The sequence below is a fragment of the Drosophila ficusphila genome, unplaced genomic scaffold, assembly GCF_018152265.1.
Source record: "Drosophila ficusphila isolate 14025-0441.05 unplaced genomic scaffold, ASM1815226v1 contig_414, whole genome shotgun sequence".
In the NCBI taxonomy this organism is placed as follows: Eukaryota; Metazoa; Arthropoda; class Insecta; order Diptera; family Drosophilidae; genus Drosophila; species Drosophila ficusphila.
Window position 1 is genome coordinate 11,559,680 of NW_025064328.1, and position 24,536 is coordinate 11,584,215.

The 24,536-nt window shown below is 49.4% G+C and overlaps 1 protein-coding gene across 50 annotated transcripts in view; it reads left to right on the forward strand.

Moving 5' to 3' along the window:
- LOC108096522 (microtubule-actin cross-linking factor 1) overlaps nt 1-24,536 on the forward strand; it is a 72,515-nt gene that overhangs the window by 37,242 nt on the left and 10,737 nt on the right. For 22 of the 50 annotated variants that reach the window (XR_001771707.2, XM_017198179.2, XM_017198180.2 and 19 more), the window contains 6 exons: nt 3,477-3,607; nt 4,136-14,642; nt 16,209-16,355; nt 16,421-23,898; nt 24,000-24,011; nt 24,273-24,498. Coding sequence is in view for 49 of the 50 variants with exons in the window: in XM_017198179.2 (XP_017053668.1) it covers nt 3,477-3,607; nt 4,136-14,642; nt 16,209-16,355; nt 16,421-23,898; nt 24,000-24,011; nt 24,273-24,498 (18,501 nt within the window). In the remaining variant the exon portion in view is untranslated. Of the gene's footprint in view, nt 1-3,142; nt 3,335-3,476; nt 3,608-4,135; nt 14,643-16,208; nt 16,356-16,420; nt 23,899-23,999; nt 24,012-24,272; nt 24,499-24,536 lie in introns of all 50 variants that reach the window. The other 28 variants (XM_017198201.2, XM_017198198.2, XM_017198200.2 and 25 more) reach the window with 5 other exon arrangements.

Consider the following 24,536-nt stretch of genomic DNA (forward strand, 5'->3'; position numbering starts at 1 on the left):
AGAAAATATTTTCAAGCATAAAACAAAATTTTTCAGAAATCTATGCATTTAAAGATTTATAATGAATAAATGAATAAGTTCCAATATTTTAAGGTCAAGTTTAAAATACTTATTTTTTTATAAATTAGTACATTTTTAGTTTTCTGATATTCTCTCTGTGTAGTTGATCCATTTCAAAGTAATCCGAAATAGTTGTTTTGGGATCTATTGAGGCTTTCCGAAGGTGTTGCCTTCGCCTCGGGCATTGGAGTGACATCATAACTGCTCCATTACCACTTCGCCTTCAACCCAACTTGATATGCATAGAAGCTCTGCTGGCTTAACTAGACTGAACAGCGAAATATGTTATTTAGAAGGTTAGAAGGCGGCACAAACTGGTTTGCTCCTCTGAAACTCTGTTCTCGACTTCCGCGTATTGTTTTCGACTTTAATTTGGAGCCAACTCCACAGTTACCACCTTCCCCTGCTCTATTCTTTTTTTCCTCTTTCAATTTTCATGCCATTGTAAAAGATTGTTTATAATTTTTTGGCGCAACAGCTGTGAAATGCTCAGCGAAAAGTAGCCGGCATTTGGAAGCTCTCTGCCAGTGGTTTTCTCAATCGGCAGTTGTTTTTTTCTCTGAGCTCTGTGGCTGAAAAAGCTCGCTCTCCACTTGGCCAATTGATTCTCGCGTGTGGAGCTGCTGCTCCATTCATTTCAGTTCCGAAAGCGACGTGGTTGTATAACGTCGCGTATCCGCTGTGTGTGCCGTCTTTTGCTGCCGGTGAACGAATCTTAACAAAGGCCAAAACCTTTTGAAACCTCTGGTTTTTCGTTGGCTGCCAAAGTGTATGGAATTTGAATTCGAATCAAGAGTGTAATTATGAGTGAATAGTTGTGATAACTAACTAGGCAAATAACTGACCGATAGTCAAATACAGAACATTGCTCATCCGCCGCATGGGCCGACGTGATGTCACATATATAGTAGTACGGCCGGATAGAAAGTGTGTCCGTGTCGCTGTCTTGGTGCCTTAAATTTCAATTAAATGCGAACCGCGTCGATTTGCTTCGCTTTTATTTTGTTAATAGAAATTTAAATTCTCTACTGCCGCTGCCGGCGACCCACGTTCCAATTTGTGCTGCAAAGAGTTCTACATATTATAGCTTATAGCTTTTTAGCCCGAAATGAAGTCACTCGAGTGCTCCGCAACAACTCAAATATAAACGAAACGCAAACAGAAGAGTGTGTGAAAACGAAAATAAAAGAAATACATTATTAATATAGCCTTGACTATGTCGCAAGAATCGGAATGTTGTTATATTTTCGGCTGCCAGTTTGGTGTTAATGAAAGCGCCGCACACACAAAAAGCAAAAAAGAAAACCTAAAAATCTATGACTGAAATTTTGGTAGTGAGTCAGCGAGTTCAAACCATTAAAAGTTGCATAAAACCACTTAAAACTGCAGTTAAAGTGAACAAAAATGTGAAAATTCTCCCACCACATTTTTTTTAGTGACTTTTAGTGACTAGCGTGAATTATGACTTCCTATCAACGAGCGAGATCGCGGGAGTGTCAGGGCTGGCGCTAATCTAATCAATGATGCGATGTTTTGGTTTGAGCGATCGGTTTCCCAGGAAACACTTGGAATGTATTTTCTTTTTTTTTTCGGCTGCCCTGCACTTTCGCTGTGATTTTATCGATTAAACTAGCTGCTTCTGTGTATGCCTGCTATACGAGTATATATGTTTTTATACGTATTTTTAGCGGCATTCTAACGATAAATCAGGAATGAAAGCGAGCGTTTCGGGGTCTTTGCCTCCACTGAAGCCAAAGGGAGGCGCCTATTTTCGTGATGCCGCATAGGCGAGGTCCAATTGCAGTCTGCATGCTGCACGACGCTCTCCCTTCGGAGCTTTTCCTCTCTCGCTTGCGCTCTCTTAGCCCCATTTAAAGCCGGCACAACGTGGCGTATTAGTCATGTTATCAGTGTCAAGCGCATCCCGCTCGATTAGGGCCAAGAATCGCTTTAATCTGCTTATGAAACCCTCGAGTAGCAATCATTGAGTCTGTGTTATTTTCTGCTTTAGTTCAGCTTTACTTTTCGTTTCGTTGTGCGGGCGCTCGACAAACTTGTTTCATTTATAATCAAATATATTCGCCACTCTGATGACATCATTGTTCTCGTACTCGTACTGTCTAAATGTGTGTCGGTGTATGGTTCTGTTAATTATAATTTATTTGTTGCTTTTACCAACTCTAGGGAAACCTTGGCAAGCAGCAACAGCAGCAGCGGCAAAAACAACAGATTAATTGTTTGTTTTGAAAATGCAAATCATATACGTTGATCGGTTTTGTAGAGTCTCAACTCAATGACTTCATTTGCAGCCCTCTTATAAAGTTATATATGACGTCAATGCAATTTCGAGTTAAGTCTATGACCTGCAGCCATATGTCAGAGATTTTGCCATTGAATCATTGTCTCTGCCAAATGGGAGATAAAAAATTAAATTACCAGATGTCCGATAAGATGCACTCCAGATACTGATATACTCACAAAGAACTTTTTCCGGGTAAATCACCCATTTCTTATATCTTTAATGTGGCCCCTTGAAAGAGTTTGCACTTTATTTATTTGCAAAGCTACGGAGGCCTTCTCCCTATATAGCGTCATTTCTATTTTCATAAAGGCTATGGGTTTGCTTTTTGTGTGCGTTTCTTTAGGTTTTTTGTTTTTGTTTTTACTTTACTATATGTGCTTCGTGTGATTTGTGTGCTTCGACGGTGCGGGTCTGATAATAAAGTATCCCTGTGTGAGGAGCAGAGAACAATATCCAGTGAATGGATTGAGTGAATCAACAATAAGAGCAGCATAGTTAAGACTTAGGGCCGGTTGACACTTTAAATCCAATGACGATTACTGTGAAAAGTTTGTTGTTTTATAGCTTCAGAGACTCTTGAACTTATTTTTAGTTGCTTTATCGCCGGTGACTTTATCTTGCGGCCATATCAAATCACTCTCACGCATGCCATAAACATTCCAAACAATTTTTGTGTGATTCCACGGGCAACTTCAAAGTGACGCGTCTATCGAAGAAACAAAAACAACTCGTAACTTGTAAATCTCTAATTGCTTTCTGTCACAATTAAATCTCGCACAGTGTATTCAAGAAGCCCCTAAGCCAACGAAACAAACCCCAATTGCTGACTATGACTTTGTCGAACTGAACCAAACGAAAGCCTTAGACATGCCTCAGCATAGATCGGGTCGCAAGGCGACCAAATCCAAAACCCAAACCACGACTGTCCAAGTGGCAGAGGAAAGTGACTACGACTTTGCGTTCGAGTTTCAGGTAATACTCCATCCATGCTCCACTTTCCCTTGTTGTCCCCCCTCGCAAAGCCTCCAACGACTCCACATTTAATTCGAACCTATGTACTTATCTTATTTTTTTTGGCTTTTACTAACCGAAATCGCTTTCGTTTGCCATTTAGCAATACGCTGAGAGTCTACAGAAACCGCTCAAGACCTTTAGGGTTGACTTCAGTGCGGGCAGCGTGCCAACTGGCGATGGCTACGCTGCGCGTCCGGAGGATCTCTACACCACCACCTACAGCACCACACAGTAAGTATTCGTATAAACAGAACAACATTATGGGGAAAAAATCATGAGATCGAGTAGGTTTCCTAGAATGGTTAGATTTGAGAATAGTTATTGTAACAGTTTTTAAATACATTTTTATTTATTGCTTTATTATAGCTTAAAAAGGCATCTGTGAAAAGATTGAAAACAAAACTTTGTAAATTATTATTTTTAATCATTTAAGTGGCTGTAAAAATTAAATGTTTTTATGAGTAATACTTTAGGATGACTTAGTTCCTTTATATAGTATTTAAAAAAAATATAAAGAATTCTAGAATAAAAAGAACCAAAAGGGGTGACTCAATTGAAAATATTATCGCAGATTTGTTCACCAAAGAACACAAAAAAGTTTGTTGATATTCATAAAACTTTCGGAGATTTGGACGAGTCGAAAAAGATTTCCTGTACATTAATTTGTTTTATTGGATTTAATCTTGAGGTCATATAAATTCCATATGGGTGATTGTACTGTGGGAACTCTATACTAATGATTTAATTACAACCTTGCAGATTCAGCTCAACGAAGACAACGAAAAGCTCTACGAAGAGCGTTTACAGTAGCGATGGCTTGGATGCCGCTAGTCAGGAGGTCAGCACCACTAACCTGCCGCAGTCGCAGATCCAGTTCAACGAAATCCGAACGCTCAAGCGCTCCCAACAGCTGGGCGGCCAATCGGTGCTGGATATAGCCGGAATCCGCGATCCAAGAACGGGACGCGTTCTCACCATCGGCGAGGCTATCCAGCTGCGCATCCTGGACGTGCGCACCGGCGAGATGTTGGTGGGCGATCGTCGCATCACGCTGGAACAAGCCGCCGATCAGGGATTAATCGATGCGCAGCTGGCAAGGCAACTGCTTCAACCGGGAGCGGGTCGCGATGCCAGCGGACGGGAGCTGTCGCTGCTGGAGGTTATTCAGCGCGAGATTAGCGAAGCGGAATCCGGCTTCGAGACGGCCGAGAAGCGGATCAAGGTAAACAACACGGTCACCGTAGAGCAACAATCCTCCACGGCGGAGATCGTCTCGCCGGAGAATCCGCGCAACATTGCCGACGCCATTAGCGCGGGGAGTGTGGACACCAAGACGGGCCTGTACCGCGTCAAGTCGGGTCAAACCATCAGCCTGGCGGAGGCCTACGAGCGGGGCTACCTCATCCGGCATGAGTCGGTGACAATCAAGTCGAATGCGCTGTGCCTGAGCGATGCGATTGCCCACGGTTTGGTCGATGGCGCTGGCTGGATAGCGGATCGCAACTCCGGCGACAAGTTCCGACTGGACTCGGCCATTGCCAATCAGCTAATTGATGCGAGTGTGCGCGAAGTGGTGGACGCGAAACGCGATACGAAGATCACACTGCAGGAGGCACTGCAGTCGGGCGTTCTCAATGCCAAGACGGGTCGGTACGTCAACGAGGTGACCAAGGAGAAGCTCACCTTCGCGGAGGCGCGCAACCGTCAGTTGATCGTTAAGCCGTACACGCTGAAGGACATCTGCGATTTGAATCTGCTGGATAAGCAGGCCCAGATCACGAGTCCCATGCGCCGCGAGAAGCTGAGCATCATGCAGGCCATCGAGGCCGGTGTGCTGGACGGTAATCTGCTCAAGTGCATCACGAAACGAAAGGGCGAATTGGTCACCCTTCAGGAGGCCATCGCCGACGGTATTGTTCTGCCCGCGGAGTGCAAGTATCGCGACTTTATGACCGGTGAACTAATCAGCATTCCGGAGGCGGTGGAACGCGGCCTAATTAGCTCGGTGGCGCAGCGTTCGATATTCGATATTGACGGGTTCAAGGATCTGAGGAGCAATGACTATGTTAGCTTTAATGTGGCCCTCTCGCGTGACCTTCTGCGTCGCAAGAGCACGGGCTTTGCCTTAGAGACGGGTAGGGATAGTCTGGTGCCATTGGAGGTGGCTGTGGGCGAGGGACTGGTGCGCCAGGAGGTGTACGAGATGTTTAGCCGCGGCATCGGTGTCCAAAATGCCAGTGGCAAGGAGCTTAGTGTCTTCGATTTGGTCTATCACAATCTGATTGACCCGAAGACGGGATACCTGTTGGATCCCAAGACCGGGGAGACGGTACCGCTTGATACAGCCATCGAGCGGAAGTTCATTACACCAGAGGGTGCACTCCTTCTGAGCAGTTTGCTCAACATTACTTTGACCACGGAAACAGTGACGCGGACGATCAATCGTTATGTGACAATCAGGGCTGGTTCCCAGGAACCGGGTGACAGCGTACTGCTGACCTTTACGGAGGCAGTGCGTCAAGGTTTCATTGACGAGGAGAGACAACTTTTCAAGGACCCGAAAACGGGCAACATTTACTCCGTGCAACAGGCCCTTAACTACGGTCTGTTAGTTCCTGATAGCAATCAAACCGTGCCTGAGCCAACAAATAGGAAAAAGACAAAGTCCACGATCACCATTGTGACCAAACAAATCATACCAGAAGCAGAGCCCATCAAGCTGAACACACAGCACACCAAGTATGTGGAGAAGTCGGTGGAGATTCCGATTACTCAGGAACTTGTGAAGCCGCAGCGTGTGGTGTCCGAATTTATAAACATGGAGAAGAGTAGCTATATCGAACAAAATGTGACGGAGCGACAGATTATGGAACTGCCTCCCGGTGGATGGCGACTGAAGGATGCCATCGAGCAAAAGTTGTTCAATCCGGATACGGGAGTTTTCCATGTGCAGGGCACAGATCGCTTGGTCAACTTTGAGGAGTGCATCAACAAGCAGATCATCAACAACCTGTCGGTTTCAGTTATTGATCCCAGCACCGGTGACAAGATTTCTGTGCAATCAGCCTTCGAACGTGATATTCTGGATAGTTATGGCAACTATACCAACAGTAGGAAACAAGTGCAGGGTATGCGAAGTGCAATCGACGAGAGCAAGATTATTTTGGAAACGGTTCCGGCAACGAGAGGTGCTAATCAAAAGACAATACTTCGCATTACCAGGGTAAACAACATGCCAGATGTTCTGGAAGTTTCTACTCCCTTAAAGGACGCTCCGCCCAAGTTTGTAGAGGTGCTCACCTGCCAGCGAGAGCTTGCCTCGCCAGAGCCCCTGCAAATTGCTCCTGGTGCCATCTATGATCCGTCCACAGCCCTTGTGATCTTTACACAAACCGGGGAGACTGAGAACATCTTCGATGCCGCCCGACAGGGATTGATAGACGAACAGCTGATCAAGATTGTGGATCCCACAACCAAACAGCCAATTTCCGTAACTGAGGCGATTGCGCGTTCTATTTACGATCCCAGAACCGCAACTATTCTGGATTCCGAAGGTCAACCTGTCGACTTGATCACTGCCACCAAACTTGGACTACTGAGTGTGGTGGGTGCTCCATTGGTTGCCGCCGAAGGAGCTTTGCGAACAGTTCGCTTTGTTACCGATCCACGAACTGGTGAGCAAATCCCAGTGGAAGTGGCCTACGAAAGGGGCATTGTTTCAAGGGATCAGCTGCAACGAGGTAGGTCCTTTGACACTGAGCCGGTAACGGTCGAAGAGAAGGTAGTGGTTCTGCAGAGAATGCGCAAGGTTATCCTTAAGCCAAAGGATGCCCTACGCAAGGGAATCATCGATGAGGAGACCTGCGAGATACTCGAAAACACAAATAACTTCACCAATCCCAAAGGTGAGGTTGTCAACATTAGTGAGGCTCTGAATACGGGTCTTATTGATGGACGTCGGGGCCAGGTCATCGATCCCCAGAGCAATCGGTCGCTTAATTTAAGACAAGCAGTGGAACAAAAGATTTTGGATCCCGAACAAACCAACCATATTCTCATGCCGCTGGCTAAGAGTTTATCCGTGCCACGACTGGCAGCCCAGGGATTAATTGATCCGAAAACGCAGACCATTGTCCATCCGGAAAGCGGATATCCACTGAGCATCCATGAAGCGATCGTGTGCGAAGTCTTGGACCCGCATTCGAAACTGCAAAAACCAGAAAAGTGCACACTGGAGGAGGCAATCGAAAAGGGTATTGTCAACGCAGATGATTCCACATTCAGCTACAAGAACAAAACGCTGAACATCACCGAAGCCATCGAGGCGAAGCTATTTGATCCAAGCTATGATAAGCAAAAATCCAAGGTGGAAATTCCACCGGTGGGCATGATATTCCCAGTGGCCGTGGAGAAGAGCCTTGTGGAGCCCTCGAAGCGAGTGGTTCTGCACCCAAGTACGAAGAAGGCACTGCCCATTAAGCAAGCCATCGAGGAGAACTTCATTATGTCCATTCCCTATTCACCCAAGGCCGATGCTATCGAGGTAGTGACCGCCATGGAGCGAGATCTCATCGATGTTGCTGCCCAAACTGTGACCATCCCGTCCACTGGGGAACGCGTGCCTTTGCGTCAAGCCATGGAAAATGGTGTTCTAGTCGTGAAAAATCTATCCGACTTTGTGGTCACTCAGAAACCCATTCCCAAGACCGAAATCATGGAGACAGTGCGCGCCGTACACACGGTAACCACCAAAACCATTGAGCTGATGCAGGGCTACGTTCTCATCTCCAACAACGAGGTGCAGAACGTCAACACCGGTGAAGTGTGCAGCTTGGAAGAGGCTAAGGAGCTTGGAATCCTGCGCGAAGAGTCGACAACACGAGAGACCAAGGCGGCGGCAGGAGAAAGTCCAGAATCAGTGGCAGCTCTAGCCACGAGCACGAATGATCAAACTGTGGTAGTGGAGGAACGCACCCAGACAGTGGTGGTCAGTTCGGACACTCGCAAGCAAGAGATGCAGGTGGTGAGCACCACACAGTCCACCAAGGAAATTCCCGTTTCCAGTGTAAGTGAAGTCGAGACAAAGAGCAGCAAAGAGCCATCAAAGACGTTGAAGAATGTGAAGGATGCCGCCAAGATGGGAGCACTCGGAGTCATTGCAGCTCCTGTGCTGGCCGGCGGAGCCATCGTGAGTGGGGTAAAAAGCCTCTTCAATTCTGGGAAGTCTCCCACGGAAGATGCCAAGACCACTGCGAAACCAGAAAAACCTCAGAGCAGCTTCATTGACCAGGAGCGTAGCAATGTGCCGAAGCCGCAACAAGTGCCAAGTGAGGTGGACAATCTTCTCAGCGAAACGGAGAACTTTATCAGCTCCACAACTGCCAACTTCATAGCCAACGAAAAACAACAGGAGAATCCCAAGGAGCTAACACGTGGAGAAGTGCAGCCAACAGTTGTAGAATCAACAAGCACACTCACCACAACAACAGTCACAACAATAACTACCTCAAAGACAACAACGGAAACGGAAAATCAAGAACCAGTTGTGGTGGAAGATGTAACGACCACTACAACTGTTGACGATAAACCAGTAATTGAAGTCGTAGAGCAAATCATTGGGAAACCCAAGGAAGTGTCAGAAGAGCCAACAGGGTTCAAAGTAACTGAAACTATTACCACAGTGACAACAAAGAAGGAAGATTTTGAGCCCGAAGTGAAACCTGTAGAGGAGACAAAGAAAGAACCAGCAACTGAGGAAGTTACGAAAGAAGCAAGTCCAAAACCAGTTGAGAAGGAGCCAACACCCGAGCCTGTTAAAAAGGACTCGACTCCTGAGCCGATCAAGAAAGAGAAAACTCCTGAACCAGCATCTCCTGCACCAATCACTCAAAAGGATCCTTCACCTGAACCAACAAAACAAAAGGAACCTTCTCCTGAACCAACAAAACGAAAGGAAGCTTCTCCTGAACCTTCTACAAAACCCGAACCTAAGCCGAGAACTGCTAAGAAGGAAGAGATTGCAGAAATCGAGCCACCTTTCACAGCACCATTGGCTCCATTTGTCGACCCCGTATCTGAAACAAAGATCACAGAAATTACAACCGAAATTCAGGAACCCATTACAAGTTCGCAAACTATTACCACAATTACAAAAACAGTAAAAACAATTGAAGAGCAACCGACAACTGAAGACGTTACTGTTATTGGGGAGTCTGAACCTGAAAAGATTGTGGATGTCCAAGTTAAAGAACCAACTAATCAAGAGCCCACTAAAGTGGATGAGCCAACTGAGATTACTGATGATTCCTCCATGGTGGAACCAACCAGCACAATTGTGCTTGAAGAAAGGGTTGTCACTATCGAAGAGCCAACACTCACAGAATCTACAGTGACAACAACTACTATCACCACAACGACAACCACTACAAGCAGTGAGGAAAGCCAACCTCAGGAGGTTACAGTCACAGTTAAAGAGGAACAAATTCCTGCTCAAGCTACTGAAATAACTCAGACTCCTAAAGTTGATGAAAGTAAACCACAAGAAATTGTAGAATCTGTCGAGGAAACGCCTGTTAATGAGCCAGTGCAACCTATTCCAGCTCAACCAATTGAAACTTCTCAGACAACTGAAACGGTGACAACGAAGACAACCATTATCACGGAAGAGAAACCCCAACAACCAGGTGACCTCGAGCAAATTGTTCAACCTCAACCTGCTTCCGATAAACATCAATCTGTTGTCGATTTTATTGAGCGTGAGAAGGGTCCTCAGCCAGCAGATGGAAGTGGTAGCAACATCCTAAAGAATGTTAAGGATGCGGCTAAGTTGGGTGCCCTGGCTATTGTAGGAGCACCTGTCCTGGCTGGCAAGGCTTTGGTTGATGCACTGACCACAGAGAAGGCAGTAAAACCAGGACAATCCACCACCCAAGTGGTAACTGAAACTGTGGAAGAACTGCCAACAGAAGAAATCTCAACCAGCACGAGCACTTTAATCACCAAGGTTACCACTACAACCACGACAACAACAACATCAACCGTGGAGGGTACTCCAGAAGATGAGTCTCGAGATGTGGTTGAAATGCCAGCTGAAATAGTAGAAACCACAATCAAGCGAGAAGTCCCAAGGACTCTGCCAATTGGTGATGCCATTTCCCAGAAACTTATCAGCCCTGATGAGTGCCAGGTAATCGTGGATGGCGAACAACAGTCACAAACTGTTGCCACTCTGCTCAAGGAGGAGCAACTGAGTCCATTGGATGAAGTGCAGATCATTGACGACAAGTTGATTGTACTACAACAGGTCACCTACTTGGTGGATGTGGATACAGAACTCACTCCCGAGAGTTTGAGCGAACTGAACATCTATGATCCAGAGAATCAATACTTCATTGATCCAAGCTCTGGCCAGAAGGTTTCCTTCCACACCTTGGTATTCGAAATGAATGTTTTCAACCCAGAAACCATTTTGGTTAAGAACTTTAATACCGGCAAATATGAAAATCTCACAACGGCTCTGGAGCGTCCTCTGCTGGACAGGCACACTGGTCACATGGTGGATCCCAAGACAGGAAAGAAAATCCCCTTCTTTGAGTGCATCGCCCGCCAGTGGATAATCCGCGCTAATCCCGAAGAGCAGAGGCCATCGGGCATGGAGAACGTAACAATTGACACACAGACCGGACAGGTGGTGCTTGACGATGGTCGGGTTTGCTCCATTGTTGAGGCCATCAACAGTGGCAAGCTGGACATCCAGTCGATATCGGTGCGCGACCCAGTCAGCGGTGAGGTGATTCCACTGCGTATGGCAATTGAGTTGGGGGTGGTGGACATGCAGGCGGGCACGGTGATAGACATCCAGACGCTCAAGGAGATTCCCATGGAGCGGGCCTTCCAGCTAGGTTTCCTAGTGCCCGGAGCACGCAAACCCATTTCTTTGGAGGCTGCTGTTCGCAAGGGTCTCTACGACCCAGAGACGGGAAAACTTTTCGACTCCGAGAGTCAGAACCAGGTCGATGTACAAAAGTCCATTGAGATTGGTCTAGTCGATCCAAAGATCTCCTTGATTGTGGATACTGTAACTAAGAAGGAGGTCAAGTTGGATTGCGCCATCGAAGATGATTTGGTGCTCCCCGCAACGGGTCAAATCAAGGACAATAAGAACAACACCCTTGTGCCCTTCGATGTGGGTGTGCAGCAGCGTCTGGTGAAGACCGATAGCGTCACCTGGAGTCTCCCAGAACTGCTGCAGCGTGAGTACTACACGCCAAGCACTGGCAAGGTGTTGAATCCGGTTACCGGTGAGGAGATTCTCCTCCAACAGGCCATCGAAATGGGCTTTGTGGAACTGGAAACGACGCTTGTCAAGGACGCAGATCACGATAAGATCCTGCCGGGCAAGGAGGCGGCCAAGGTTGGTCTGCTGGACACTGTTCGTGGCACTCTAAGTTCGCCCAATATCAGCCTGGATGAGGCCTTCGTCAAGGGCTATCTGATTAGCACCAAGAAGCCGTTGTCCCTGGTCGATTGTCTGCTGCGTGGTCTCTACGATCCTTCGACAGCAAAGTTCACCATCGACGACAAGCAACTGGACCTGAAATCCGCAATTGCCCAGAAGCTCATCAATCCCGAGGAGCTGGTTCTTCTCGATCCCAAGACAGAGTCCATAATTTCCATTACTGAAGCGATAGCTAAGGGTTATCTCGATCCGATTGCGGGATATGTGATTAATCCATATGCCTCCACAAAATTGTCCCTTCACGAAGCTCTGGAAAATCGCATTCTTATTCCACCCAAGCGTAAACGCAGCCTGCCAGATGCAGTCTACCGGGGTCTCTACGATCCGAAAACTGGTCAATTTAGCAACACGGTGACCCGCGAGAAGCTCACAACTGAACGTGCCATTCGTAGGGGCATCCTCGATCCCGATTCGACGGTCGTCAATTTGGGTTCGGGACAGATCGTTCCGTTCGGGGTGGCCACCGAGTCGGGAATCGTTGACAGTAAACAGGGAACGGTTAGGGATGCCGATGACAATCCAATTGACTTTAAGGAAGCCTTCGATCGAGGTGTTCTGGTTGAAGCGAAGAAGCCATTGCGCCTCATCGAGGCTGTGGTGAAGAATGTCTACGATGAAGTGGACGGTCACTTTGTCGACCCCAAGTCGGGAGAGAAACTGAACTTTGCCGAGGCTTTGAACACAAACTTACTGGACGAACACAGTGTGCAGATCAGGGACTTCAAGACGGGTCTATACAAACAATTGAATTTGACGCACGCCAAGGACAACGGCATCATTGATGCCCAGAACTCGAAACTACTTTACAATAATCAAACAATGACATTAAAGCACGCCTTTGATATTGGAATCCTGATGGATGTCAATGCGCCCATCAGCATTCAGCGTGCAATTCATCAGGGACTCTTTGACGACAAGACCGGAAAGTTGAGCGATCCACGAACTGGTCGCCAGATCACTTTGCTCGAGAGCATGCGCAGTTTCGTGATTAATCCTCACCTGCCTTGTTACTTCGATGAACAAACAGAGCAAATGTACACACTGAGTGAGACCTGTAGGAATGGTATTATCAACAGGAGGGAAGGTGTCTTCCGGGAGCCGGGCAGCAATAATTTTGTGCCTTTGGGTGAGGCCTTGAGTCTGGGTTTAATCGTAGACATCGAGAATGCCGGATTTGGTCTTTATGAACTATTGTCCATGGGTTTCTACGATGTTAACACCCGCAAGGTTTTGCATCCGGTTACCAATCGCAAGCTCAATCTGAACGAAGCCTGCGTGGAGGATGTGGTTAGCTTGTCCTCCAGTTTGGTCAAACACCACGAGACTGGCAAGTACCTCCGGCTGGCCAATGCCATCAAGGAGCAGTTGATTGATGACACCAGGGGTTGCTACAATCTAGGTAACGAACAGTTGGACTTGCAGGCAGCTAGGGCTAGAGGATTAATTGTCTCCAATCGCCGACTACTCAGCCTTGAACTCGTCTTGAGACAGCAACTCTATCGCCCCGAAACGGGCAAATTCTGCGATCCGACAACCGGGGAATATCTTGACCTAATCGAAGCAATTCACTCGGGCTTCATTGATCCCGCGACGACTGTGTTTAAGAACCAGCTCACCGGCAAAGAGCTGCCGCTCACTGAAGCCATTGAGAACGGGGACATTGATGTTAGCAAGGGCAGGGTATTTGATCCCAAATCGAAGTCAGCTTACAACTACGACGTGGCACTTTCGCGTGGAATTTTGGTGACCATTACGCGACCTCTGACCGATCGCAATGACGTTGTTCGCCGCCAAGACAGTGTAGAATTGTTAGGACAAACGCCCGTGAGCGTTGTGATTAGCAAGCCGCGTGAAATGTCCCTCGAGGAGGCCATTCGCTACAACATAATCGATCCCAAGACGGCACTCGTTCGCGATTTCGATAGCTTCAAGTTCCTGCCTTATTCGTTGGCCGTAGAACGCGGTCTCGTGGACACCACCAAACGCACACTCGTTGATCCAAAGGCCTTGTACTTTGCCTTCGATCCCACTTTGATTGTTTACGTACGCGAACCGGTCACCTTTGACCAGGCGGCCGAGTCCAAGTGTCTGGATTTGCAGACCGGAATGTTGACTTATGTGCCTGCAAGTGCACCTGGATCCGCACCAGCTGCATCGGCGAGCGACGATAGCGCAAACGATTCGCTGACTGTCATCGAGACGCCCAGGGTATACACGCTCAAGGAGGCCGCCAGTGCGGGTGTAGTGGATCCCGATTCGGCGCTGGTCAAGGATCTGGCCAAGGCCAAGCTGGTGCGCCTGCCAGAGGCGTTCCGCAAGGGACTGATGGATGCGAACAAGGCCAATGTGCTGAACACCCAGACCTCGAAGCTCTGCACGCTGCAGGAGGCCTACGAAAGCGGCCTGATCTGCACGCCCAAGCGCTCATTCGGTTTGCTAGAAGCCATCACCTTTAACCTGTACAACCCGACCAATGGCTGCCTGGTAGATCCCTTCCAAATGCATCCCGACATCATCCGCCGGCGCAAGTTCACGCTGGCCGAGGCCATTGGCTCGGGTCTGGTGGATCCCTCGTCGACGGTGGTGCGTGATCCCAGCACCGGGGTCATCGTTCCACTGGCTGCTGCCATTAGCAGTGGACTGATCGATGCCAACGAGGGCCGCCTGACCGATGCCAATGAGCCGAAGAACAACATCGACCTGGTCAAGGCCGCCGAGAAGGGTCTGCTCCTGCCGGCAGAACAGAGGGTAAGTCTCAGTCCACGACGTCCACGTGTACTCTTTCGATTTCCAATCACCGAAACGAATCTCGAAAACGGAATTGCGAATGCAACAAATTACTTACGAATTTCTGCAAGAAATTACTGCAAAATTACCATAATTCTAAATTTAAAGCTTTGTTCGTGGCATGTTTGGTATTATTATACACTTCTACTATCGATATTGATTCTATGATTTCGATTTTGTTAAGACATTTTGATCAGCGCGCTGTCTCTCTTTATCTATTTCTGTCTATCTCTGTCTCTACTCTAAACTTAAACTCTATCTCATCAGACTAACCCAGATGTGAGCTTTCCACAACGAAAAAAAAAAAAAAAGAACTGAACACTTGGCAATTTTATTTTGCAAATCATATTTATTATTATTTCGCAAATCTCTTATATTGCAGCGCATGGCATTCAGTTTTATGTTCAATTTAACGTATTTTTCGCTGAGATCGCTTAAGTTCTCAAGCGACAGCAGCCACAGTAATGCAATCAGAGTCAGCAAGTGCATCACAGAATACATCCAACAAACATGCATCCATAACTATCGTACTCCATCGATCGCGCTTTGTCAGGCCGAAGAGCAATGCGTTATGTCTCATACTCCTCCGCATAAATGACGTCGGCAATAGGACACCATGTTCAATACTCTATATATACTCTATCTCTCTCTTTCGATTTGTCTATAACACTAGCATACGAATCTCTTTCCATTCGAGCTCGCACACATATACTCCCCTTCTCCTTTTCTAAACCCCACTATATCCTAGGCAGTATTTCACGTAGGATCAGACCAATCTCTAATTAGCTTTCTTTGCGGTTAGAGATTGGTTTGGCTGAATGTGTTGGATATTCCCGGAATACCCCACACATCTTTAGACTCTATCCTCTTCCTAGTTTTGGACTAAGGTTACGTTTCCTTTTCCAGCCCAGGCTTTAGTTATTATTTTTTACATCTTGTTTAAATACAAATTTTCTACCTATTTTTCAGCATACATATATAAATATTTTGATATATTATTTCGTTTGCAGTTTTAATTTGACAAATAAACCCAAAAAAAAAACCAAAATTAACACTAACCAAAAAATAAAACCAGAAACCCAACCAAACCAAAAACCAAAAACAAAACCATTAAATCGTAGTTAGTGCATACTAAAAGTAAAACAACTCGTAGTTGCTAGTCCCCAGTAGTGTTTGTACCCCGAAGTAGTAAACCTTGGTGTTTGTATGTCTTTATTATTACTTTGGTTTATGTTAACTGCTTTTATAATACTTTAATGCTTGCTTTAAAAACCCGCTTTGCCCTAAGTCTTTGCCTTGCAATCGCTTCAACAAACAAATGTGTTCTTTCCAGCTATGTTTGTGTTTTATATATATTTTGTGTTCCATTTATCTATCGACATTTATATATATACGATATCTATGAAATCTCTATATCAAAAAACCTTTATAGCGACCCGTATCAAGCTAAGAAGTTTTCTTTACCTTAGAGTGTGTACTAATTATGTTATTGTTTTGCCCTCCCTAAATTATATATAAACTATATAGCAAGCAGTATTCGAGAAGTTCAACATGTGCGAAGAGAATGTCAACGATCTGTTGAAATGGGTCACCACTGTGGAACAGAAAATCTCAAGTGTCGGCGGACCTCGCGAGAAGATCGATGAGTTGCGCAACCAGATTAACGCCCTTAAGGTGAGTATTTCCTTGGATTTTATAACTTTACACAATCTTAAATGCTATTATTCTTGTTCTTATAGCAAATCAAGGACGAAATCGAGTCTCAGCAGCGACCAGTGGCCACTTGTTTGGAGCAAATCCGTCAGATTGTGCTCACAGGTGGCGATGTTTTGTCTGCCCCTGAAGTCACCACTCTGGAGAACTCAGGACGGGAGCTGCGTTCTCGTGTGGATCGTGTCAATGATCGCACTGTTCGCCTGCTCCGCCGACTGGAAGCTGGTCGCGATGAGTTGACCAAGCTGCGCAGCGAGTTGGATGTCTTCTCCGATTGGCTGCAAGTTGCCAGGCGAACTCTGGAGGACAAGGAGCGTTCCCTCTCGGACTTGACTCGTCTGCCCTCGCAGGCGGATTCGGTTCGGGAGTTCGTAAGCGATGTAATTGGTCACCAGGCTGATCTGCGCTTCATCACCATGGCCGCTCAGAAGTTTGTGGATGAGAGCAAGGAGTTCCTCGCTATTCTAAATGACTTCCGCACTTCTCTACCCGAGCGATTGCCTCATGTGGAGCCGCTTTCGACTGCCGAGAGTCCCATCCGACAGGAGGTTTCGCTGGTTTCGGCGCAGTACAAGGATCTGCTTAACCGCGTCAACGCTCTGCAGGATCGCGTTTCTGGTCTGGGCGGACGACAGCGGGAGTACCAGGATGCTTTGGACAAGGCCAACGAATGGCTGAGGAGTGTGCATCCCCGTGTATCTCGCATCATCTCCGAACCAATTGCTGGCGACCCGAAGGGTGTCCAAGATCAGATGAACGAGGCCAAGGCTCTGCACAATGAGCTCCTTTCCAACGGCCGTTTGGTGGACAATGCCCAACAGGCACTCGACAACTTGCTGCGCAGCCTGGGCGGCCAGCTCAGTCCAATGGAGATCAACCAACTGGAACTGCCCATTGCCGATCTGAAGAACAACTACCAGCAGCTGCTGGACAATCTTGGCGAACATTGCAAGACTCTGGACAAGACTTTGGTGCAATCGCAGGGTGTGCAGGATGCCCTGGACAGTTTGGTGGGATGGGTTAACCAGGCGGAGGACAAGTACAACTTGAATCTCCGTCCCGCCTCGCTGATCAAGGAGCGTCTGCAGGAGCAGATACGCGAGCACAAGGTCTTGCTTGCCGATCTTCAGTCCCACCAGGCGAGCATTGACAGCGTTCAAATCTCGGCCAAGCATCTGCTGGCCAGCGCCTCGAATGCCCGCATTGCCAAGAAGGTGGAATCGAATCTGAACGATGTAACTGGCAAGTTCGAGAAGCTCTACGAGAAGGCCAACAAGCGTGGCGAATTCCTCGACGACGTGTACAACCGATTGGGCAGATATCTGGATGAGATCAGCACTGTGGAGCAGCGCATGGCCAATCTGCAGGAGGCCCTCGATGGTCGGGAGACCAGTTTGCTCTCCACCGAGGAGTTGGCTCGCCGCATGAACGAACTGTCCCGCGACAAGGATCAATTGGCACCGCAGTTCGAGGATTGCGTGCGCAATGGCAAGGATCTGATTAGCCTGCGCGATGTCACCGATACCGGCGTGCTGCGCGATCGCATCAAGGCACTGGAATCTCAGTGGCGCAACATCAACATCAGCATCGATGAGCGCGCCAAGCTGTCCAAGCAGAAGGCCGAGCAGCAGCTGGCCTACGAGGGTCTGAAGGATCAGGTTCTCTCGTGGCTCGCAAGCACGGAGGCTCGTGTCAATGGACTTGCCCCGGTGGCCATCGATTTGGACAGGATCAAGCAGCAGCACGACGAGCTGAAGCCCATTTGCAAGGACTACCGCGATTATGCTCCCACTATTGACAAGATCAACGATATCGGATCACAGTATGATGCTTTGATTCGTCCGGAAAGTCCTGCTAGGAAGAGGTCCACCTACAGTCCGATCAAGCGGGCCAGTCCGCTGCGCCGCATGTCCGGAGACGCCAGAAGCCCCAGCCCCACCAAGGGAGGCATCCTGTCGCCACTATCGACTGGTTCCAGTGGATTTGGTAGCCGCAGGTCCTCCCAGGACGGTTTCCAGCTCTCTGAGATGTCTCCGGTGCAGCAGCAGCTGAGCGAGATTAACAATCGCTACGGACTGATTGGCGTGCGTCTCAATGATCGTCAGCACGAGTTGGATAATCTCAGCGAGGAGCTGCGCAAGCAGTACGAGAACCTCAAGGGACTCGCTCAGTTCCTGGAGCGCATCCAGCGCCAGCTGCCCAAGGAATCGGTTTCCAACAAGGATGAGGCCGAGCGCTGCATCAAGCAGGCGCGCAAGATCCTCGAGGACATGTACGAGAAGCAGAGCCTTCTGGACACCACCAAGGCCCAGGTGAAGGACATCCTGCGACGCAAGTCGGATGTTCCCGGTGCCGAACAGTTGCGCCAGGAGAACGACAACATCCAGGAGCGCTGGAAGAATCTCAACGACATCTGCAAGAACCGCATTGCCTTCTCCGAGAAGCTGCGCGACTTCCTCGACACGCACGGCAATCTGAAGAGCTGGCTGGACAGCAAGGAGCGCATGCTCACGGTGCTGGGACCCATCTCCTCGGATCCCCGAATGGTTCAGAGCCAGGTGCAACAGGTGCAGGTGCTCCGCGAGGAGTTCCGCACTCAGCAGCCGCAACTGAAGCACTTCCAGGAGCTGGGACACGATGTGGTCGACCATCTGGCCGGCACACCCGATGCCCAGGCCGTGGAAGTTAAACTGAAGGACATCCTCGGCAAGTGGGAGGATCTGGTTGGAAAACTGGACGATCGTGCAAACAGTTTGGGTGGAGCTGCTGATAGTTCCAAGGAATTCGATGCGGCTGTCAATCGCCTGCGTGAAGCTCTGCAGAACATCAGCGATAATCTGGATGCCCTGCCCTCAGATGGGGATCACCAGGAGAATCTGCGCAAGATCGAGAACCTGGAGCGCCAGTTGGAGGGTCAACGTCCTCTGCTGGCCGATGTGGAACAATCCGCTGCCACTTTGTGCAACATTCTGGGTGATCCCGCATCGCGTGCTGATGTTAACTCCCGGGTGGCCGCTTTGGAGAAGCAGTACTTGGCGCTCCAGAAGAAACTGGACACTAAGAAGGCCGAAACGGAGGCTTCGCTGCGCGATGGCCGCCACTTTGCCGAGAACTGCTCCAAGACTCTGGGTTGGCTGGGCGGTGAGCTCTCCAACTTGACCGATCGTTTGTTGGTTTCGGCCCACAAGCCAACGCTGCAGCACCAGATCGACACCCATGAGCCCATCTACCGTGAGGTGATGGCCCGCGAGCACGAGGTGATCATGCTGATCAACAAGGGCAAGGATCTGTCCGACCGTCAGCAGGATCGTGGTGTGAAGCGCGACTTGGATCGCATCCAGCAGCAGTGGGAGAAACTCCGTCGCGAGGCTGTGGATCGCCACACGCGATTGCAGACGTGCATGGAGCACTGCAAGAAGTACTCGCAGACCTCGGAGACATTCCTCGCCTGGCTGCGCACCGCTGAGGACAAACTGGCCGATCTCACACCCGGCGTGCTGTCCAAGGCGAAGCTGGAGACGCGTCTGCGTGATCTGCAGACCTTCCGCAGCGAGGTTTGGAAGCATTCCGGAGAGTTCGAGAACACCAAGGGTCTGGGCGAGACCTTCCTCACGAGCTGCGACATCGACAAGGAACCGATCAAGGCGGAGCTCCAGGACATTCGCGATCGCTGGGAGAGGCTGAACAACGATTTGATTGCCCGTGCCCATGAGATCGAGAACTGTTCGCGTCGCTTGGGTGACTTCAACGATGAGTTGCGTAACCTGGATCATTCGTTGGGTCGCTGCGAGGATCGCCTCGCTGCCCACGATGCTTTGGGTGGAGCTGCCAAGGATCCCAAGCTGTTGGAGCGTGTTAAGGCCATTCGCGAAGAGCTCACCAATCTCAGCAAGCCACTGCAGTCGCTCAAGGCTCTGGCCAAGGATATCAGTGCTGAGGCTCGAGCTGCTGGAGGAGATGCTGACCATCTGACCAACGAAGTCGATGGCTTGGCTGATCGCATGTCGGAGTTGCAGGGACGCCTGGATGATCGCTGTGGTGAACTGCAATCGGCAGCCACCGCTGTGTCCCAGTTCAACGAACAAATGAAGAGCTTGGGCATCGATCTCAATGATTTGGAAACGGAGATCGAAAAGCTTTCACCACCTGGCCGTGAGATCAAGATTGTGCAGGGACAACTCGACGATGTTGGCAAGATCCAGAACAAGTTGGATCGCCTGGTCGGTCGTCTGGAGGATGCCGAGCGTGCCGCTGACGTTTTGGTGGATGCTGGTTTCGCTGCGGACACAACTCAAACCCGCGAGCAAATCTCCACTCTGCGCAAGACTCTGGGTCGCCTGGACAACCGAGTGCGCGATCATGAGGACAATCTGCAGGCCACTTTGAAGGCCCTGCGCGAATTCTACGACAGCCAATCTCAAACCCTGGACGACATCCAGGATGTCAGTGATGAGTTCAAGCGCATGAAGCCAGTGGGCTCGGAATTGGATCAGATTCGCCGCCAGCAGGAGGACTTCCGCAACTTCAGGGAGCGCAAGGTTGAACCACTGGCCATCAATGTTGACAAGGTCAATGTGGCTGGAAGGGATTTGGTGCGCTCCGCCGGCAGTGGTGTCTCCACCACGGCCATTGAGAAGGATCTGGAGAGGTTAAACGACCGCTGGAACGATCTGAAGGAACGCATGAACGAGCGCGATCGTCGTTTGGATGTGGCTCTGCTGCAATCTGGCAAATTCCAAGAGGCTTTGGCTGGTCTTTCCAAGTGGCTCAGTGACACCGAGGAGATGGTGGCCAACCAGAAGCCACCCAGCTCTGATTACAAGGTGGTCAAGGCTCAGCTGCAGGAGCAAAAGTTCCTAAAGAAAATGCTGTTGGATCGTCAGAACTCGATGGGTTCGCTGGCCAATCTCGGCAAGGAGGTGGCCAATCACTGTGAGCCCGCCGAGCGTGCTTCGATTGAGAAGCAGCTGAACGATCTGATGAAGCGATTCGATGCTTTGACCGACGGAGCCGAACAGCGTGAATTGGATCTGGAGGAGGCCATGGAGGTGGCCAAGCGATTCCATGACAAGATCAGCCCTCTTGAACTTTGGCTGGACAACACGGAGCGTTCCGTTAAGGCCATGGAGTTGATTCCCACTGATGAGGAGAAGATCCAGCAGCGCATTCGCGAACATGATCGCCTGCACGACGAGATTCTGGGCAAGAAGCCCGACTTTACGGATCTCGCCGATGTGGCCGCCCAGCTGATGCATTTGGTCAGCGACGAGGAGGCCGTCAATCTGGGCGAGAAGGTGCGCGGAGTGACCGAGCGTTACACCGGATTGGTAGATGCCAGCGATAATATTGGCGCTCTGCTCGCCGAATCCCGCCAGGGATTGCGTCACTTGGTGCTGAGCTATCAGGATCTGGTGGCCTGGATGGAGAGCATGGAGGCGGAGCTCAAGCGATTCAAGTCTGTTCCTGTTTACGCCGAGAAGCTGCTGGAGCAGATGGATCATCTGCTGGAGCTCAACGAGAACATCGCCGGGCACGCTTCGAATGTGGAATCCACTGTGGAATCTGGAGCTGAGTTGATGAAGCACATTTCCAACGATGAGGCCATTCAGCTGAAGGATAAGTTGGACTCGCTGCAGCGTCGCTATGGTGACTTGACCAACCGTGGTGGAGATTTGCTGAAGAGTGCCCAGAATGCCTTGCCTTTGGTGCAGCAATTCCATGAAGCCCACAACCGTTTGGTGGAATGGATGCAAAGTGCCGAGGCTGCTTTGGCGCCCAGTGAACCCCGCCAGGCGGATGTCCTCCGACTGGAAGGTGAGTTGTCTGATATGCGTCCCATTCTGGACAGCATCAATCAAGTTGGACCCCAGTTGTGCCAGCTTTCTCCGGGAGAAGGCGCCGCCACCATTGAGAGCATTGTAACCAGGGATAACCGTCGCTTTGATTCCATTGTGGAGCAAATCCAACGCAAGGCGGAGCGCCTGCACCTGAGCAACCAGAGAGCTAAGGAGGTAACCGGTGACATTGATGAGCTGCTTGAATGGTTCCGCGAAATGGACACCACACTTCGTGAGGCTGATCTTCCTGCCATGGAACCCAAATTGGTGCGTGCCCAGTTGCAGGAGCATCGTTCCATCAACGATGACATTTCCAGCCAGAAGGGACGCGTTCGTGATGTTACTGCCGCCTCCAAGAAGGTGCTCCGTGAATCCCCGCAGAGCGAGAACACTGCCACTCTTCGCGAGAAGTTGGATGACCTCAAGGAGATCGTCGACACAGTTGCCCAATTGTGCAGCGAGCGTTTGGGAGTTTTGGAGCAGGCTTTGCCTTTGTCCGAGCATTTCGCGGATTCTCATCAAGGACTCACCGCCTGGTTGGATGACATGGAACAGCAGATCTCGCGGTTGAGCATGCCTGCCTTGCGTCCCGATCAGATCACCCTGCAGCAGGACAAGAACGAGCGTCTCTTGCAATCCATTGCGGAACACAAACCGCTTTTGGATAAACTGAACAAGACGGGCGAGGCTTTGGGTGCACTGGTGGCCGATGACGATAGTGCCAAGATCAATGAGATTCTGGATACTGACAATGCTCGGTATGCTGCACTTCGCTTGGAACTCAGAGAACGCCAACAGGCGCTTGAGAGTGCTCTCCAGGAATCCAGCCAGTTCTCCGATAAACTGGAGGGCATGCTGCGTGCTCTGGCCAACACCGTGGATCAGGTCAACCAACTGGATCCCTTGTCCGCTCTGCCGCAGAAGATTCGCGAGCAGATCGAGGATAATGATGCCTTGATGGACGATCTGGACAAGCGTCAGGATGCCTTTAGTGCTGTTCAGCGAGCGGCCAACGATGTGATCGCCAAGGCTGGAAACAAATCCGATCCCGCGGTGCGTGACATCAAGGCCAAGCTGGAGAAGCTGAACAACCTGTGGAACGATGTGCAGAATGCCACCAAGAAGCGCGGCAGTTCGCTGGACGACATCCTTAGCGTGGCCGAACCCTTCTGGAAGCAGCTGAACAGCGTGATGAAGACCCTCAAGGATCTGGAGGAGACGCTCTCCTGCCAGGAGCCACCGGCGGCCCAGCCGCAGGACATCAAGAAGCAACAGGTGGCCCTGCAGGAGATCCGCCACGAGATCGATCAGACCAAACCGGAGGTGGAGCAGGTGCGACGCCACGGCAGCAATCTGATGAACATGTGCGGCGAACCCGACAAACCAGAGGTGAAGAAGCACATCGAGGATCTGGATAATGCCTGGGACAACATCACTGCGTTGTATGCCAAGCGTGAGGAGAACCTCATCGATGCCATGGAGAAGGCGATGGAGTTCCACGAGACGCTGCAGAATCTCCTCAAGTTCCTCACTAAGGCCGAGGACAAGTTCGCCCATTTGGGAGCCGTGGGTTCGGACATTGATGCCGTCAAGCGACAGATTGAGCAACTCAAGTCGTTCAAGGATGAAGTCGATCCGCATATGGTTGAAGTAGAAGCATTAAACAGGTAAGGTTTTCCTTTTGCTCATGGATTTAATCACTTCTATTCAAATTATAAAATCTAATATTCCATTGCCGTGGTGTCTATCTCAACTTGTGAATTGGCAGAGGTCTCAAAAGGCAAGATAATTCCAAGAGAAATCTTGTTCGTTCGTTCGTTGTTGTTGTGAATATTGATTATTGTTAAGTGCCTGCTTTGCAGAGAACTTTGAATCGAGCTGAGCATGTTTATTCGATTGCCACATTTTCACTTGTTGCATGCAAAGCCAAAAAAAATACAAAGCAAAATCACTTTGCCTTATTATTTTATTCTTGCGTTTGCTTTTAAAACAATTTAAGTTTACTAAATTCCCTAGCTAATCCTTTGATTGAATCTTACAGACAAGCTGTGGAACTGACGGAACGCACTTCACCCGAGCAGGCGGCATCGATCCGCGAACCCCTTTCGGTGGTCAATCGCCGCTGGGAGGCCCTTCTCCGTGGCATGGTCGAGCGCCAGAAGCAACTGGAGCACGCCCTGCTGCACTTGGGTCAATTCCAGCATGCCCTCAACGAGCTGCTGGTCTGGATCAACAAGACCGACAGCACTTTGGACCAACTGAAGCCGGTAAGTTGATAGATTACCCTCTAAAACTCCTAAATACT